Source organism: Phacochoerus africanus, chromosome 3 (assembly GCF_016906955.1).
Source record: "Phacochoerus africanus isolate WHEZ1 chromosome 3, ROS_Pafr_v1, whole genome shotgun sequence".
Classification (NCBI taxonomy): Eukaryota; Metazoa; Chordata; class Mammalia; order Artiodactyla; family Suidae; genus Phacochoerus; species Phacochoerus africanus.
This window is the reverse complement of record NC_062546.1, coordinates 133,569,339-133,590,053: the sequence shown is the minus strand read 5'-3', so window position 1 is coordinate 133,590,053 and position 20,715 is coordinate 133,569,339. Positions and strand designations below refer to the sequence as shown.

Genomic DNA, 20,715 nt, shown 5'->3' with positions numbered 1-20,715 from the left:
ATGTTGAGGTTAGGGAAGGAAAAGCTATACATTGAATTTTTATGATCAGCACATCCGAAACATTTGGAATACTAAAATTATACTGTAATATCTTAATTTCCTAGATTAAACAGAAGTATCTTTTCTTGTTTCTTATCCCATATACCCTATCTACCAAAGCAGTAGCAACTGTCCAGGATCCATCATATCCTTGACTTTAAAATCTTAACATTTCATTTTTCCTCATAACTTTGATTTTCAGTTTCATCAGCATGTGATTAATTTGGGGAGATAATTTCACTGTAACTGAAAACATGTCACTGCTCCCCTTATGTTCTAAAGAATTCAAGCAAAGTCAGTTATAGTAATTTCACATCAAAATAGAAATTTAACATTCACAAGTGTCGAAGACCTTTCCCCTGAAAGACCAGTCACAACTAGGATGTTCAAACAAAATGACACAGATTAACTATAATGCATCCGCCAGTAATGTTTCCTTTTACTTGAGAACTCTCAAGAAGAGATTTGAGACTTCTCAGGAGCACCACATTTTTCATGGGGTTTAATATCTATTCAAAAGAATTACACTGTGCTCTAATTAGCTTGCTTTTGACCTGACCTCTTTCTTAATTTTCTACAGTGGAACCATCAGCTCCAGTACATGAAATAGAATAATTTATTATAATAATATTATAATAAATAATAAAATTATTACATGACAAGAGCAGCCAATGGAAAAAAATTAAAAGCATTTTGTATTTTTGCTTTGTTTCAAAAGCAAAATCACTATTTGTAGTTAAGCAAAGAAATAAAACAATTAAAATTTCTTGACCATTCCCTACTTCCTAATAGGAACAAAAATGGCCAAATTAATCTACCAATGTTTAGAAAGGCTCTTTGTAAATGTTCAGAGGCTCACACCAGGATAGATACTCAAAGAATCAAAGGCAGGAAAAGGAAACCAGAAGCATCCATCGGTATGTAAAAACTGTCAATACAGACAGGTTAAAGAGCTTAAGGAACACAAACAGAACTCAAAAAAAGCCTTTTGTAAACACCTGCTCATTTTCATGCTACTGTACCAGCTGTAAATAAAGGTTTTATTTCAATATGACAGGTATAAGATTAATTGTACACATTAATATATGTTAGCTGAAGCCACGCCAGAATCTCTCTAGTAGATACATACACCACAATAAAAACAAAACATCACAATCTGTAATTTATCTTAAAAGAATATTGCATTAGTTTATCTCTCCTTCCACTCTTGCCTTAAGTTACATCACCAGGTTCTTTAAAAATGGGAGTCTGAATAGCAAGTTCTCCTTTGCTCAAAAATCTCTAACAACTTCCCAACTCACTTGGAAGAGAATTTTCTACAAGGCCCCACATGATCCAGTCTCTGGCAACCTCTATAATGTTATCCTCTACAACTCCAAAACTAGGGGAGAATACAAAATGCCTGAGGCATGAAAGAAAGTACTGAAAAATAAAACAAATTTCTGATTGCTTTATTTGGTGGCTTTTAAAAAAAGTTTTACCAAGGCAAAATGTAATATGTCATTCGTTGACTTGTTCTTTTGCTTTATTTTCTGAATTTATTTTATTTTTTTAATTTAATTTTTTTTTAGTCAAGAAATAGATTTATTAAGATAGGACGCTTGTGAGAGCTGCAAGCGGGCAGGCACAGAAACTCTGCCCAGAAGATCTGGTGGTGAATTTGTTCATTTTAAAAATAGAACAATGTATATAAAGTGGAAGTTCCTTTTGTCTCCCTCCCTTTTCATGAAGTTGGTGTGGGTTATGCAGCCTGTCATATAATACAGTAGCCTCTAGCTACATGTGACTATTTAATTTTAAATAAAATTAATTCAGCTCTTTAGTCACATTAGGCATATCTCGTGAACTCAATATCTACATGTGGCTATAAGATTAAAATCAAATAAAATTTAAAATTCAGTTCTTCAGTTGCTTCAGTCACGCTTCAAAGGCTTAACAGCCCCATGTTAGTAGCTATTGTATTAGCACAGATATAGAATATTTCCTTCAGAAAGTTCTATTGGACAGTACTGCTACAGAACTTGTAATACTTTTAGTCAAATTATATACCCTTAAAAAATTCTTATCCTATGTTTTTAAAATTAGCATCAATGCTCTCATATTATATGTATGTATCTACAACCTGAAATTTGCTCTTAATATGTTTGTAAGGTCTACTATGCATATTGAGATATAGAATCTAGTTCATTTTAACTGCTGCATGATATTCCATCATAACACATTTTGGAACATAGAGACTTTGCAATTTTTCAATAATCAAACTGCCACACCCACACCAACTCTATGGAAAAAAGCTTACATGATAATTTTTACTTCCCTAAATCTTCATTAATACTTAATATGGCAAACTTTGTTTAAAAAACCAATGTAATAGATAACTTTCACTTCCCTGATATACAGTGAGGATGAGTATCTTTTCATATGCTTGGTGGCAATTCTTGATCTACAGATAATCACTTCCATGATCTTTTTTCTATCAGGTCTTTTTTGTCTTACTGATATATGGTTCTGCTAAATGTGTTGTGAATAAATGTGCTGCAAATATCTCCTCTCACTCTACTGCTTGTCTTAAAAACAAACTTAAAAATTTGTTTGTATCCTCTTTTTTGGGACATGAGTTGGTAAAAATTGTGGAAGTCAAATTACCAATCTTTTCTTTTGAGTTATGTCTTCCTATTTTGAGGTCACAAAGTTTAAATTTTTCTCCAAAAAAACTGGGTGGCGGGGGGGGGGGGGGTTCCCGTCATGGCTCAGTAGTAACAAACCCAACTAGCATCCAAAAAAACTGGGTGGCGGGAGGGGGGGGGGGGCAGTTCCCGTCATGGCTCAGTAGTAACAAACCCAACTAGCATCCATGAGGATGCAGGTTCAATCCCTGACCTTGCTCTGTGGGTTAAGGATAGAGCACTGCCATGAGCTATGGTGTAGGTCACAGATGCAGCTTGGACCTCGTGTTGCTGTGGCTCTGATGTAAACCAGCAGCTGCAGCTCCGATTCGACCCCTAGTGTGGGAACTTCCATATGCCACACCTGTAGCCCTAAAAAGCAAAAAGGAAAAAAAAAAGGGGGGGTTCCCTCTGTGGCACAGCAGGTTTTTTTATCTGTGGCTTGGCAAGGATGTTAGCAATCTGGTGTTGCTGCAGCTGCAGAATAGGTCGCAGCTGTGACTCAGATTCCATCCCTGGCCCAGGAACATCCAAATGTCATAGGTGCGGCCAAAAAAGGGAAAAAAAAAGTTGGAGCTATCTACTGTGTATCTGACATGGTCAGGTGTTAACTTATTTAATCCTTATAAGAACCATGTGAAGTTAATATTATTACTCTCATTTTATTTTTTTTACTTTTTGTTTTGTTTTGTTTTTGTCTTTTTGCCATTTCTTGGGCCACTCCCGCGGCATATGGAGGTTCCCACGCTAGGGGTTGAATTGGGGCCATAGCCGCTGGCCTACGCCAGAGCCACAGCAACAGCAACGCGAGATCCGAGCCACGTCTGCAATCTACACCACAGCTCATGGCAACGCCCGATCCTTAACCCACTGAGCAAGGCCAGGGGTGGAACCTGCAACCTCATGGTTCCTAGTTGGATTCGTTAACCACTGCGCCACGACAGGAACTCCTACTCTCATTTTAAAGATATGGTAGTTGAATTCTTTATTGTGGTAAAATATACATAATATAAATTTTACCATTTTAACTTTTTCTTTTTTGGTCATCCACAGCATATGGTTGATCAGCTCCAACCTGCAGGTGCAACCTACACTGCAGCAGCAGTAATGCTGGATCCTTAACCCACTGTGCCAGGCTGGGGATCCAACCCACATCCCTGCACTTCAGAGACACTGCTGATCCCGTTGAGCTACAACAAGAACTCCAATTTTAACCATTTTTAAATGCACAGTTTAAATGCACAGTTCTGGGAGTTCCCATTGTGATGCAGTGAAAACAAATACGACTAGTATCCATGAGAATGCAGGTTCGATCCCTGGCCTCACTCAGTGGGTTAAGGATCCAGCATTGCCCTGAGCTGTGGTGTAGGTCGAAGACACAGCTCAGATCCCACATTGCTGTGGTGTAGGCTGGCAGCTGTAGCTCCAATTCAACCCCTGGCCTGGGAACTTCCACTTGCCTCAGGTGAGATCCTCAAAAACAAAAACAAAAAAAGCACAGTTCTATAGCATTAAGTACATTCACACTGTCATACAATCATCACCACTATGTATCTTCAGAACTTTCATTTTCCCAAACTGAAACTTATACCATTAAACACTAACTCCCCATTCCATTACAACACCCAACTCTTGGCAACCACCATTCTACTTTTTGTCTCTATGAATCTTACTCTATGAATTACTTTAGTAATTCATTTAAGTGGAATTTTATGATTCCTCATTTCACTTAGCATAATGTCTTCAAGATTTATCCATGTTGTTGGACCTAGAAATTATCATGCTAAGTGAAATCAGTCAGACATTAGACACAAACATCAAATGCTATCACTGACATGCGGAATCTGAAAAAAGGACACAATGAACTTCTTTGCAGAACAGATACTGACTCACAGACTTTGAAAAACTTATGGTTTCCAAAGGAGACAGTTTGGGGGATGGGGGGGATGCGCTGGGGGTGTGGGATGGAAATCCTATAAAATTAGATTGTGATGATCATTGTACAACTATAAATGTAATAAATTCATTGAGTAAAAAAAAAAAAGATTTATCCATATTGTAGCATGCGTCAGAATTTCCTAAGGCTAAATAATATTCCATAGTATTAACACACCACATTTTGTTTATCCATTCATCCACCAATAAATATAAGTTGCTCCTACCTTTTGACTATCTCAAATAATGCTGCCATGAAAATGATGTATAAATATCTACTTGAGTCCCTACTTTCAATCCTTTGGTATATATACCCAGATATGGAACTGCTGGATTACATGGTAATTTTTAAGGGGCCACTATATCATTTTCTACAGAGGTCACACATTTTACATCCCTATCAGAAATGTATCCAGGTTTCTCTACATCCTCACCATTAGCTGTTATTGCCTATGTTTTTTTTTTGGTATAACAGACATCCTGATAGGTGTGTCTTCCAAAATTATAAAGTTTAATTTTCACAGTTAGGTCTTCAATCCATCTGGTATACATTGTTGTTTACAGGATAAGGTAGCAATCTAATATTGGTTTCCCCCATATAGAAAGCCATTTGCTTCAGAATCATTTAATGAACAGGCCTCTCCTTTCCCATTAATTTTTAATTTCATCTCTATTATAAATCAGTTCCAAAAATATGCATGAGCCTATGTCTAGGAATTCTATTTGATTATACTGATCTATCTGACTCTCTTGATACCAATATGACATTGAGTCATACAGCATTAAAATATATTTTGATATTTGGTAGAGCAAGGAAAGTTTCTTTTTCCTTTCTAAGAATTTCTTTGCTATTCTTGGATTTTTTTCTCCAATATGAATTTTAGAATCAGTTTTCTAATTCTGTGAAAATTCTGGTTGGTATTTTTATTGGAACTGCACTGAATTTATGATTAATTGGAAAGAATTGGCATATGATATTGAGATTCATCATGCATAAAAATGGTATTATTTCTTCATTTATTCCAGTCATTTTTCCCCATTACTATGTTAAATTAATCCTTTCTATAAAACGTAAGACCGAAACCTGAAAAATAACTGAAAGAACATTCTTCTCCAAGACTCATAACAGAAATCAAAAAAAATAGTTACTACATAAACAAAATCCATATACTATGTGAATTTAGGAATTACAACAAGTGAAATTGATCATATCCAATTCATCAAGTTTTTTTTATTTATTTATTTTTTAAGTCTAGCTACCTGAAATAATCCTTCAAGATGTACCTTACATCTCACCACTAAAGCCTTCTCTGATTCACTCACCAAAGGTACTTTCCCTTATTTCTACATCTGGAAATTATTAAGGTCTGCGTTAGAAAGATACAAACTGAGAACTTAGGGCAACAAGTATGTTTTTAGTTTGTGCTTAGTTTGACCTATATCATGTCTCTTAAAAACCAGAGACCAAAAATAATTACGAAACTTCATACAAAAATCACAGGATTTCTGACTTGCAGGTTATATGTCACTCTCTTTCAGGCACCCAGTTAAGAGAGATGCCATTTCTATGCTTCCTTGATTACCAGGGCAGGCAAATCACACACTGATACTTAACGTTTCCACACAAAAGTGACCTGTTAATTTCCAACTCACATTTCATTGAACAAAGCAAAATCATGAGCAGGTTAACTTCAAAAATGATGGAAAAGTATAATCCTACTATATGCTCAGAAGGTTAAAATCAGAAATATTTCACATAATTGATAACTTTGCCTTCAAACACCTTCCTACTACCTAATCTCCAAACTACCACTAAAATTACTTCACAAAAACGCTGACTGAATTATCTCACAGATCTATGGCGGGGAGGAGGGATGACGTGGACAGACCTTCATGAAAGTACAACACATACGAGGGAAAAAAAGTAAAAATCACTAAGAATGGCATTCAACACCTTTTATAATCTACTCCAAACTTCTTTACCAGCTTCTTTCCCAGTTATTTCCTCTCATAGCACTTATTCTTTGGCCTTTCCAAATGTGTCTTGGCTATATCCCAAAATTTAGCTACAACATTGTTTCCTCAATTCAGTCTCACTTTGTTGTGGAAAAAATGAAAACTCACATCCACTATACTTACAAATCATATTATTTATAATAAGCACTAGTATTCACTCATTCAAAGCAGTTAATATGTGCCAGGCACTTAAAACATAATTGCTGTGTGTTTACTAGAATGTTAAGGCCCCTAAGTTAAGCAATAATTTTCTTTTTTACCTTGGTATTCCCTAGAGCATAACAGCCAACACACAGAAATGCAAAATATTGGCCTAAGAAATTCAAATACAAGACGAGATAATAAACACCACTGACATTTTACTTAAGCTTCATTTAAGTTTTTTTTTTTTTTTGGCCACACCTGCAGCATGCAGAAATTCCAGGACCAGGGATCAAACCTGAATGACAGCAGCGACCTGAGCCACAGCAGTGACAATGCCAGATCCTTAACCCACTGAGCCACAGAGAACTCCAAGTTTCATTTACTTTTAAGCTTACCTTGACTCTTTCTAAAACCAAAATAGACCTAGAGACTTAAGCTACAACTTTTAGAGACTAGAGACTATGCTTTGGCTATGTGCATCTCTTATGTCTAGTCTTGACTGCTTTTGGAAATAGTTTAATCAACAAGACCTAAGTTGGGACTGTCTTATTTAAGTAGTCAAACTATAGTAGCAAACGCTTTTAATACAATCATCTCACATTTTTCAGTAATTTCAAGTTAATAAGCCCTTTAGCAAAGTAAATTTTAAAAATCTGAAGTAAAAGCTGCTAGTTTACAAAGTTTTTTAAATAGTTCAAATAAAGCATCTGTTTCTGCTTCACTACTGATAAGTTATATTGAAGTAGGGAAGTGCGGACAGATTTAATGATTTTAGCCTACTACTATTCAAGTATTAGCATTTAAAAATGTAATATTAAAAAAATAAAACTTTAAGTTATTTTACTGATGTGCATACCATAATGAACTATGGAACAGTACCATGACAGAGGTAATGGAAGTGAAAGATTTAAGAAAGACATTATGAACAGTGTGATATATTCAAGTTTAGTAAAATGAGAACTAAAAGTTGGCCAGCAGACTTGGCAAGTTGAGCAATTCCAGTAAAGTAAAGGAGTAGAAGGCCACAACATAACCTCATAAATGTCAATGGAGCTATGGAAGTAGAATATGTGAGTATAAGCTATTATTTCATTTCTGGAAATAAATGGAAGAAAAGCTTTAATGGCAGGATGCAGTGTTGTTTTTTTGCTTTTTGGATATAGGACACTTAAACATCTTTGTAGGTAGAGAAAGGGGTCAGTGGATGAATAAGGTTTCAAGAGAGGACGGGATCGATTGGAGAATAAGTAGGATTAGTTATTTCTAGTCAAAGAAAGAGTGTTAGAATGGATGGAAAATCCTTTGTACTACTATTTCCATGTTTTAAAAGGGCCATCTGCAGACTTAACAACTTAAGAGCAAGATATCTGCTCCTATTTATGAGGAAATTATGTCTTTTCCATTAAACAGTAAGAAAGAAACATTTCTCACTGATTTTTGGAGGGATAAACAACTAATGTCCCCTTTTCTATTTTTACTAGCTGTATGAATTTAGTGGAAAGAGTAGCTATTACCAATTCAAAGACATTTACTTCAATTCAAAGACATTTAACTTATAAAAAAGACACATTTTCTTCCTGTTTATTAAGAATTCGTGCATTTAACATTTCGTATTATAGAAGTAACACTGTATATGTTTGACGAACTAGTCTAGAACAAGAATAAAATGAAATTTTAAGAAAAAAATGTAATTACTGAGCACCTACTAAATGATAAAGGAGGTATCACAGAATCCCCTAAATTAATCTCTTGAAAGTTTGTAATCTAATCGGAAAGATGAAACACACAATGTTTTTAAGTTCAAATAAGAATGCAAACTGAGGACACATTAGCTGATTAACTTATCAGAATTAACAGGTTATTGAACCAACACTTAGTTTTCCATTAAATGCAAAGGTTTGCAGTGGTCATTGAGATACGATATAACTCAGTGTGCAGTCAATCAAACCATTACTTTACGTCCAATGATTTACAAGCATGGATATGTAATTTATTGCATCTAATACTTAAGGAAAGTTATTTTGGTATTTAAATTTGATACAACTTCCCTTAAGAATTCCACTAAGGGAACATCTTTACCTATAATATTCAGGTTAAATATGTAGTATCTACATATCACCTCCATTACTTTTGACACTTTTATATGCTTAAACATTGCTATTGCTAATTTCATAATAAATGAGGGAAATTCTGGAAGTGATCTAGAATGTTTACAAAAATATGGAAGCAGCCTTAAAAGGGTCAAGTTTAGAGAGGCTTAGGCCTCTTAAGAGAATGTATTACATAGATCTTATAAAAATGTAGAATCATGAAGAAACATGCTTACAGTAATGGAACATGAGAAATATTCAAAACTAACAAAAGTAAAAATAACTGAAATCTATGCAAGGATGCAATATAGAGTCATATGATTCCAACTTTCTAAAAGGAAAGGTTTATTAGTCATGAGCCATGGTAGACCTAATCAAAGAATTCTTATAAAAGTGCCTACAAATCACTGAAAATGTCATGAAATCTCAAACAAAACTATTTCTTACACAAAATATTAGACGACTATGAATAAAGGAAGACAAAGTCATTGATAGTGATATGGAAATAGAGCAAAGCTGGCAATTAAAAGGGTTATAAAAATATTCCTAGAAGTTCCCATCGTGACTCAGTGGAAATGAATCTGACTAGTATCCACGAGGATGTGGGTTCGATTCCTGGCTTTACTCAATGGGTTAAGGATCCAGTGCTGCCTTCAGCTGTGGTATAGGTCACAGACACAGCTTGGATCCCGCATTGCTGTGGCTGTGGTGTAGGCCAGCATCTACAGCTCCAATTGGACCCCTAGCCTGGGAACTTCCATCTGCCATGGGGGCGGTCCTAAAAAGCAAAAACAAACAAACAAAAATATTCCCAAAAGTTGTACATAAAACAATATACTACAAAAAGTCTCACAGAGTCACACTCTTTTGTGAATGGTAGACTGGAAAGATAATTGAGTATGGAACTCAAAAGAGGTAGAAATTTCTTCTTTAGCTGAAAGCAGACAGAATACCCTGAGATAGAAATCTATCTGGAGGCCATTTGCCCAACAGTATGGAACTAGAAAAATGATATTAAAATAACTGAAAACTCATTTAATTTTAATAAGAATGTAAAAGAAACCATATACATCAAATTTGACACTGTAAACCAACTATAATGGAAAAAATAAAAATCATTTAAAAAAAATAAAAAGAAACCATATACACCAATTTGAAGAACAAAGAGGTATTACTTCCTAATTCATCCCACATACCACAAGTACCAGAAGGAATTTATCAGTGTTAAGATTGTACATACAAACATCCTATGGGCTAGTTTTCTGGATCTTGCCAAGAATGTGCCATGTTTACTTTCTCATGTGTCACTTTTAAAGTCTACATTGTAAACCCAGAAATAAGATATTTTGAGTCTTTTTTTTAACCAAAAGGTAAGTTTGATAATTTCATATATCCCAAAAGTTTAAATCAAAGCAAACAAATAATTCTTATTCCTAGGAGAAAATGAAGATTAATAGAAAATATTCTCCACAAGTTATTTAGCGTTGGAATACAGCAATCAGCAATAAGGGAAGTTTCTTACCATAAGGTTATCTGTGAGGTGATTTTCTTGGGAGTGATTTCTTTCTCTTTGAATAACTAGTGAAAGGTTTGTAGTTTATACACAAAGAAATACTTAAGAGTCTATATACTAACCTGGCCCAGTCCAGGCATACCTCCTCCAAGTCTAAGAAGTCTGTCCATTTTTTCTAGAAAACAGAAACAAAGGAAAATGTTCCTAAGCACAAAAGTGTTTACTCAATTGCTATCTATATAATTCACCTTCAGTCACTCAGTATGTCAAAAATATTGGTGGTAATTACAACACAACATCAGACTTCCTGTTAATTAACACCACATATTAATTCAAGAAGCTGTCTTCCATGCTAATTAACAGACCTTATTTTACTGCTTTGGTTTTGGGTTATCCCCAGTTTTAAAGACAAGCAATCTTAGCATACTTTCAAAACTTTGCTATCATTAAGTTAATTATATTTTCTTATTGTTATCTAATAAAATACCTGAATGAGGAAAAAGTGCCTGAAATGCTTATCATATGTATGATTGAATTTCCTTCAATTTGTCCAGAGTGTACAAATAAAAATCCTCACTTTTAAATTAAATTTTAACATCCTCATTAGTAAGTTCTGTGCTAATTAACTTACAGCTTGTCAGTTATCATCAAAAGTACATGTGAAAGACACTGTGAGCAGATTATAGATCTCTGAATTACCATCAAAGGCTTTTTAAAAAAGAACTTATTATACTAAAATAAATATTATAAAGTAAACATTAAATGCATTAAGATAGTGTTCTAGAACCCACACAGATATTCTGGGTTATTTCAGATACTGTGAAGATATACCCCCTTTGTCACTAAGGAAAATCAGCGGTTGTTCTTAATTATAATTTTAGAGTTAATCAATACAAAGAGAATTCTGAAATATTGATCTAATTTGTTTTTCATGTCTGGAATAACTATAGAAGACATTCGTACAAGCTTGAAAAATTCAGCTGAAATCAAAAGGAAAAAATACGAAGGGTATTAATATGGCCTCAAACACACAAAAAGGAGTAATCAAATTATAAAGATGAATATTAGTACAACTAAACACTTAAGACAAGGAAGCATTTTTTTCTACTTAAAAATTGCTACTATGCCTTAAAAGTCCTCTTCTTCCTAAGTGTTTGCTTTAGAAAATAATATTACTACACATTACATTCTAAATTAAATACTAACAGATCAGTTTAGTCATTTGTCCATATTGTTTTACTAGTTAGAACTGCTACACAAAAACACAATAATATACTTATGATCATTATATTACTGCCTAATCATGTTTGTTGAATTCTGCTAACAATTTAATCCTGTGACTATTTAACACCGTTAATGTTGCAGACTTTAGGTCCATATTTAGTTAATGTTGCAAACTTTAGGTCCACAAGTAGAAATGATACAGCTATGGAATCTGCGCAAAGTGAACACACACCACAACCACCACCTACATGAAAGAAAAAAACTATCAGTATCTGAGAACCTCTAATGCCCCCTTCCCAGTCTCTACTACCCTACAAAAGCAGAATTCCAACTTTTAACTATGTCTGCTGTTTTTGAATCTTATATAAACAAAGTTACTTTTTCTGTCTGGCTTGTTTCACTTCACGAATTTGTGTAACTGACACAGATAAAATCATTTTAAAAAATGAAAAGGCAAAAAAGAAAACTGATAGTCCAGACAAAATTTCCATTTTACAACCTTAACTCACCCTAATAGCAACATTTACAAAATAAAATCTCCATCAAATTCTCATTAAAATTCCTCAACTCAAATACAGCATTCAATACATAGCCCTTTTTAAAGGCTGCAGACTGAAAACAAAACAAAACCCTGTGTATTTTAAAATACATAAGACATTTACTTCTCTACAATATATTAAAAATTGTTACTATGCCTTAAAAGTCCTCTTCTCAAAAAAAAAAAAAAAAAAAAAGCTTTTGGAACAGTCCGAGCTTACAAATGTAAAGATTAAATGAAAAAAAAATTTAGATATTATACATATTCCAGCCCAAAGTCAATTCCCAGCTGTGTTCAGTTTACCTATTCCCTCTGTGTTGTTTCTGATGACTTTACACAGTCTCCAGATGCTGTGAATATACATGAGCAATGTGGGGAGCAGAGGGAAAGAAAATCTGGCAGGTCAAACTTGTGTTTTTAGCAAAATTAGATGTCTCAGCAAACAGGAAAAAAATTACTTAACTAAAATATTTAAGATAAGATAATCAGGTTTAATAAAAATACTAACATTTGGAAATGAAATACATCAATAAATATTCTAAATCACATTACTTAAAAAAAAGTTTATGGGAGTTCCCGTTGTGGCGCAGTGGTTAATGAATCCAACTAGGAACCATGAGGTTGCGGGTTCAGTCCCTGCCCTTGCTCAGTGGGTTAACGATCCGGCATTGCCGTGAGCTGTGGTGTAGGTTGCAGACGCGGCTCGGGCGGCTCGGATCCCGCGTTCGCTGTGGCTCTGGCGTAGGCCGGTAGCTACAGCTCCGATTGGATCCCTAGCCTGGGAACCTCCATATGCTGCAGGAGCGGCCCAAGAAATAGCAAAAAAAAAAAAAAAAGTTTATGGAAAGCAAACAAAAATGCTAGTTATCTAAATGACTTTTAAGAGTCCTTAAATTTGAGCTTCTGATGTGTGTTAAAAATGATATATTTTCTTAACATCTTTATAACATATCCTGAAAGAATAGGTAAAATACATTCTTAATTCTCACCTGGTCAGTAACTATAACTCTTGCAGTGTTAAGCTTCAATTTGTTGAATTTGACCAATTTCTTCTTAAGAGATTGCTAATACTGGCAGGTATAATTTTTCCCAAGTCTTTTTTTTTCCTCTCTCTCCTAAAAAAAGGTAAATAAAATGTTATTTTGAGAACTAAGGGTGGAAACATGCAAGAGCTTTAAAAGAAGTAAAATTCCTAAAAAAAAAAAATCAAAATCAATTTTTAATCACCATTTCCAGAGAGTAAAGAATGAATACCATTCCAGAGAGCGATAAAGCACAGTGATTAACCCTGTATCCAAATTTTGTTTCTAAAGTTTCTTTTTTGAGCAGTTCTAATTATATGTGTGGATTGACATTTCATGACTTACTCTTTCTAGAGGAGTTTCAAGGAACAAAGAAAACATGTTCATTTTTAAACAGAACAAAATATTTTAAAATTGAATAACTCATCCTATTGTGCAATTACCATATAGGTTCACTGCACATTATTACAAATCTATAATATATCATGGAATCATAGTTTACTTTTTCTGTATCTTGAAAGTTTGTTATTTCATTATCCTAGGAATTACTTTGTCATGTCTTAATTATTCCCAGCTATGCCAAAAAAGACTAAAATAATAAGAAAATGGAAGAATGGTAAGAATCATCCCAAATGATACAACAGTGAAATATATTATAGCCATTGCATCATCCTTCAGTTTTACTGTGCTGCCCAAAGCATTACTTCATCTTTCAAAAAGATATAAAAGACTAATGACATCATCTTTGTAGTCTTTTTTTTAGCTTTCATTGAACACAGTTGAGAAATTAGAATTTTTCATTTTCTTCCCATAACGGCAAAGAGAGAACTAATTGAGGAAAAAAAGTTTCACAATTATTAGAGAATCACAAGGAGAACGTAAACAAACAAGTAACAGCACTCTACTCTCTAATGATGATAATAAAATTGATATAAGCCAGGTTTTCTTTGGCACTACTGACATTCAGAACCAAGTAATCTTCTGTGGTAGGGGCCCGTCTTGTGCACTGTAGGATGTATATGATGTTTAGCAGCATCCCTGGCCTCTACCCACTAGATGCCAGTAGGACCTACCATTTAAGTAAGTCGTGATAATTAAAAATGTCTCCAAAAAGGAAGGGAGACCCTCCTACACTGTTGCTGGGAATGTGAACTGGTACAGCCACCTTAGAAAACAGTATGGAGGTGTCTTAAAAAACTAAAAAAAAGAGCTACATATGATCCAGCAATCCCACTCCTGGGCACATATCTGGAAAAGATGAAAACTCTAATTTGAAAAGATACATGCAACCTAATGTTCAGAGCAGCACGATTAACAATAGCCAAGACATGAAAGCAACCCAAGTGCCTATCAACAGACAACTGGTTTAAGAAGATGTGGTATGTATGTGTGTGTATTTGTGTGTGTACATATATAAAAAAGAATATTACTCAGCCATAAAAAGAAGGAAATATTGCCATTCATAGTAACATATGTGGACCTAGAGATTATCACAATAAGGGAAGTAGGTCAAAGACAAAAGTTACTTGACATCACTTATAGGTAGAATCTAAAAAATAATACAAATGAATTCATATACAAAATGACTCAAAGGCATAGAAAACAAACATAGTTACCAAAGAGGAAAGAGAGTGGGGGAGAGATAAATTAGGAGTATGGGATTAACAGTACAAACTACTATACATTAAATAGATAAAAGGATTTGCTGTTTAACACAGGAAACAATGTTCGATATCTTATGATAACCTATAATGGAAAATAACCAGAATATATATATTCAGGAGATATATATATATATATATATATATATTATATATATGTATACATATGTGTGTGTATATATATATTCACAAACTGAATCACTTTGCTGTATACCTGAAACTAACACAATACTGTAAATCAACTATACTTAAATTTTAAAAAAATGTCTCCAGACATTGCCAAATGTCCCCTGGAAGGGCAAAATCATCCCAGTTCAGAAGCACTGATATAAACAAAATTTCAGACCATTGACAATATCCTCAATCAATTTTCTTGAACTTAAAAATCAAAAAGTGTTGGAAAGTTTGGGAGCTCTTCAAAAAGTTCAACAGAGAATTACCACATGACCCAGAAATTTCCACTCCTAGGTATATGTCCAAAAGAACTGAAAACAGGTATTCAAAACAAGTATGTATACATGCATGTTTATAGCATCACTACTGATAACAGCCAAAAGGTGCAAACAGCCAAAATGTCCATCAATGGATAAAGAAATTCTATATACACATACAATGGAACATATGGAATATTATTTAGCTACAAAAAGGAATGATGCATTGATACATGTTATAACATGGTTGAAGCTGAAAACATTATGCTATGTGAAAGAAGCTATGCAGAAAAGTCACATATTGCATGATTCCACTTACATGAAATATCCAAAATATATAAATCCATAGAGACAAAATGTAGATTGGTAGTTGCTAGGGACTAGGGGAGAATAAAACAGAAACATATTTAAAATGTGGAACTCGGGAGTTCCCGTCATGGCTCAGTGGTTAACGAATCCAACTAGGAACCATGAGGTTGCAAGTTCGATCCCTGGCCTTGCTCAGTGGGTTGAGGATCTGTCGTTGCCGTGAGCTGTGGTGTAGGTCACAGACGTGACTCGGATCCTGAGTTGCTGTGGCTCTGGTGTAGGCTAGCAGCTGCAGCTCCGATTGGACTCCTAGCCTGGGAACCTCCATATGCCATGGGATCGGCCCTAGAAAAGACAAAAAAAAAAATGTGGTACTCATCTTTATAATATGGGTATGTTCCAGATTCATAAATGATGGATGATGAGCAGTTAATTACATTCAAATGATGTCCATCAGGTACATATACCTTCAAAACCAGGAAAATACAGAATAAAAATGTGTATATGCTAAGTTTAAACTCTATTAAAATTTCTAATATAGGTTTGGTTTTTTTTTTACTATTCCTTTATTTTTACTTCTGTAAATTATTCATAAAATGACTTAAAGGTGTAAAAAATTTTTAAAGGTTCCTTGGACCTGATGGTAGATGGTGAGGATCGTTCTTCTTCGTATATGAGATTAAAAGCTATGAGTCTACAATCTAAGTGCCAGGATTAGAATTCCAGTTCTAACACTTTTTAGCTCTGTGTCCTCAGGTCAGTTAGCTCTCTTAACCTCAGTTTCTTCATCTGCAAAATGGGAACTGGTAGCATCCACCTCAGAGTTCTTTAGAAAATTAAAGAAGACAATGAACATAAACATGCAACATAATGTTTAGTATATTGTAAGTACACAAGGCATGTTAGCTGCTGTCATCAGCACCAGCATCCTATGAGCATAGCTACAATTCACCTAACACAGATTCTTCTTTCCATATAATTTGCCATCTAGTGAACTTCAAAACACTGGGCATATTTCATGGCACTAAATGAATTACACTGAGGAGAAAGGACTTGCATTTAGCAAAGGCATTCATAAATTTAAGGTGTTATAGTAGAACATAAAATACTTCCATTTCTTAGAAATATAAGGAAAGCAAAAGGTCTATAGATTGAAACCAAGTTTTTACATCTACCAAAAAGCAGAGGACTCAAAAGCTCATTGACGGTATGATTAACTAAAACACATTATCAGATAACATGAATAAAGTGTTTAACTCTGCCTAACAGTCATACATAATGTTTAGAATCCTAATTGGTAAAAATAGCATAAAATTAAGTATCAGGGATATTCTTTTATGGCTCAGTGGGTTAAGGATTGGTGTTGCCAACAGCTGTGGTGCAAGTCACAACTGTGGTGTGGGTTCCATCTCTGGCCTGGGCACTTTCAACATGCCATAGGCATGGCCAGGAAAAAAAAAAAAAAGTCCAGGAGTTCCCGTCGTGGCACAGTGGTTAACGAATCTGACTAGGAACCATGAGGTTGTGGGTTCGATCCCTGCCCTTGCTCAGTGGGTTAACGATCTGGCGTTGCCGTGAGCTGTGGTGTAGGATCCTGCGTTGCTGTGGCTCTGGTGTAGGCCGGTGGCTACAGCTCTGATTAGACCCCTAGCCTGGGAATCTCCATATGGTGCGGGTGCGACCCAAGAAATGGCAAAAAGACAAAAAAAAAAGTCCATAAAATAACTGTTTGAAAAGGTTGACAATTTTCCACTTTTTCATCCCCCAACTGAGTTAACAAAATCTGGAAGCCCTTAGCTGTTTAGGTTTATTCTCTGTTTCCTAATTCACTTTTCAGTTTTTACTCCTCAATCCATGCTGCAGTTATATACTATTACTTCTCAGATGGATGATAAATCCTTTTTTTTTTTTGTCTTTTTAGGGCCACACCCATAGCATATGGAGGTTTCCAGGCTAGGGGTCGAATCAGAGCCACAGCTGCCGGCCTATGCCAGAGCCACAGCAACGCCAGATCCGAGCCACATCTGAAACCTACACCACAGCTCACGGCGATGCCAGATCCTTAACCCACTGAGCGGCCCCAGGGATCCAACCCACAACCTCATGGTTCCTAGTAGGATTTGTTTCTGCTGCACCACAAGGGGAACTCCAATAAATCCTTTTTATTTATTTATTTATTATTTTTTTTGTCTTTTGTCTTTTTGTTGTTGTTGTTGCTATTTCTTGGGCCGCTCCCGCGGCATATGGAGGTTCCCAGGCTAGGGGTTGAATCGGAGCTGTAGCCACCGGCCTAACGCCAGAGCCACAGCAACGCGGGATCCGAGCCTCGTCTGCAACCTACACCACAGCTCACGGCAACGCCAGATCGTTAACCCACTGAGCAAGGGCAGGGACCGAACCTGCAACCTCATGGTTCCTAGTCGGATTCGTTAACCACTGCGCCACGACAGGAACTCCAATAAATCCTTTTTAAACTACTCCATATTTGTGATCTCACTGTATTTCTAATTCCTCTACTGTCTGATTTGTGGAAAGTAATTAAGAACTTATTTCTCTCACTTTTCTTAAGGGCTTTCTTCGGTGGAAAAACTAAGTTTAATGTTCAGAGTCAACATTAAACTTAATTATATAAATAAGATTTTGAAAACAAGATTTCTCCCTGTTTAGAATGGCGAGGATGGAATTACCATAAATATGCTCTTGTCTTACCTCCTAATTACAGCATTCAAGCATTTATTAAATACCACCCTGTATTTAACGTAATACAGAAATAGAGTCATTAAGGAATTTAGTGAATTTAACTGAAAGAATTTACAATCCACCTGGGGAGGCATGAAATAAATCCATGGGAAAAAAACATAAAATGAAAGGACAGCAGTATTGAGCTAGAAAGTCACTGGAGGCAATCAGATTTAGATTTGAATTCTGGCTTCATCACCTACCCTGGCTATGCTGTATATAAGTTATCTTCTATAGTCTAGACTTCATTTATAAAATGAGGAGAATATCTTCTTCGCAAGTTTGTTGTAAGAAAAGAAAAAAAATGAGCACCTAATAAAACATAGTGCCTGAAATATTCACAGGTACTTCCAACTGCTGTTGTTATTGTTACTATCTTAAAGGCAAAAAAGATTATTTAATCCAATTCTCACTTTACAGATGGGACACCAAAACATCATAAAATAGAATATGAATGTCAGATGAGTGCAACAAATTGGGTATAGGGCAAGTTCATGAGTAATAAATCGCCAGTATTCAGGTCAGGCTTTCACAAGTGGATACTGACTTATGAAACAAACACTGCTATAAAATTAAAAACAATTTCATAAAAGCACAATTGCTTCTTTTCACTGATTTTCAAACATGGATTGTGTAACTAAACACAGGTTTACAAACAAGAACAAAATAAATCCATGCCAGAAAGATTAAAACCCAGCTTTTCAATAAGAACAGCAATATAGTATTTATGGGGTGGGGAGGGGAGGTTTCCAAATTCAACAGGTGAGGCTTCATTGAAAGACCATGACTTCAAAACTTTGCTCTGTTGGCTAGGTGTAATTTTGTTCCGGGACAAATTTAAGACAATATTCAGGCTTTTCACTAAATACTACTTCACTAAATGCATCCTGTAGTTAATTCTGAGGCACTACATATCTTAATCTGGTCAAATGCTCAATTTATATGTTTAAAACATACATAATTTAAACTTTAAATGAGCCAAGTGCTAGCTTTATATGACAATACAAGAGGGCCACTTTATGTTAATCATCCCCACTAAAACTGTATTCAGTTCTTTTTTATTTCAACATTATCAGTGACTTGTCTTATTGTTTACTCATAAATATTAAGTCAGCAGCACTAAAAACATACTTATATGAGCAATGAAGAAAGTAATTTTCACTCTAGTAACTGCATTTCTATGCTAATTTTCAAAGCCTCCCTGCATTTCCCATTAAATCTTTTTACCAACTTCTGGTTACTATTTTTTTTTTTAAATTTCTGTAATTTTCTCTTCAGTCACTAGATTTATATTCAAATTCTTTCGATGTCTACATTTTTCTTCTTTTGACTAACAAAGTAACGTCAACAGGAAAATTAAGTTCCAAGAGGTAACACAGAAGCAGATTTCTACTTTATTGAAAGCTGGAAATGTAATCAATACATTACAATCAACAACTACTCAACTGGACAAATTGAAAGTAAGTTAAAAGGCATAGCAGGAATAACCACACTTTAAAGAGTTTCAAGGTTAAAAACCAGTGCACCTCTGGGGTTCTTGTTTATTTTTGAAGGGAGTTGAGAACCTCACACCAAGAGAAAAAGGGTCATGGCCTATGCTCAGGACAAGTGATAAAGTACACATGCATTCAACGGGAAAGTTAATTTTATCCCCTCGCTCTTATTTTCTGTCTGGCGGGAAGTTTTTCAACACAGGGGTAACTTTCAATAGAGCACATACAAATAGAGGCAAAAACCAAGGGTTCTACCCTGTATAAGGTGAAGGTCCAAAATGTGCTGAATTCAGCGGAGCAGAATTGCCTGGAGGAAGGAGATCCAAATCAAGACCAACAGTAGCCGGCGAGGAGGACGAAGGAACCTGGACCCACCCTCACTTCCTGGGCCCCCAGTGGCAACTCGGCTGGGCAACGTGACTCAGGAAAGCACCCGGCTGGCAGCGGCCTAACACGGATGCCTCCGCGGACCTCCTGGGGCGGCCTTTCCCGTCTCACCTTTGGCGGGCTGGCGAAGAGGCCGAAGTCTGGACCCTTGTGACGCGGCGGTGGCGGTGACAGCCGCGGCGGCGGCCGTGACAGCGGCGGCAGCAGCAGCTCAGGCTCAACCGGGTTCTGGCTCCGCGAACCGGCGATGAATCAGCCCGATTCCATTCAAAAGAGTCGCCCGGGCCTCCGCCGCGAAGCACTTCCGGGTTCACTGCTCTGCTCCGGCTTCCGTTCCCCCGACGACCAATTGGAGACGACTCTGGAGACGGGAGAGCGTCCCAGGAGGAGCTGCCCGGACTCACAACGCCTGCCGCCCGCTTCCTCGGTCCCAGCTGGGAGGGCGGAGCGGAAGTTAGCGCCGAGACCGCTCCTGCACCTCCGACATCCTCCCTTTTCTGCTCCCGCC

At 36.0% G+C, this 20,715-nt stretch overlaps 1 protein-coding gene across 1 annotated transcript in view; it reads right to left on the bottom strand.

Moving 5' to 3' along the window:
* Positions 1-20,446, bottom strand: part of PSMD14 (proteasome 26S subunit, non-ATPase 14) — a 103,144-nt gene extending 82,698 nt beyond the window's left edge. Inside the window, exons 1-3 of the mRNA XM_047772738.1 lie at positions 20,319-20,446; positions 13,155-13,280; positions 10,526-10,578 (exon numbers count right to left, since the gene is read on the bottom strand). Coding sequence (XP_047628694.1) covers positions 10,526-10,573 — 48 coding nt within the window. The 5' untranslated portion in view covers positions 10,574-10,578; positions 13,155-13,280; positions 20,319-20,446. The remainder of the gene's footprint in view (positions 1-10,525; positions 10,579-13,154; positions 13,281-20,318) is intronic.
* Positions 20,447-20,715: the final 269 nt, after the last annotated feature.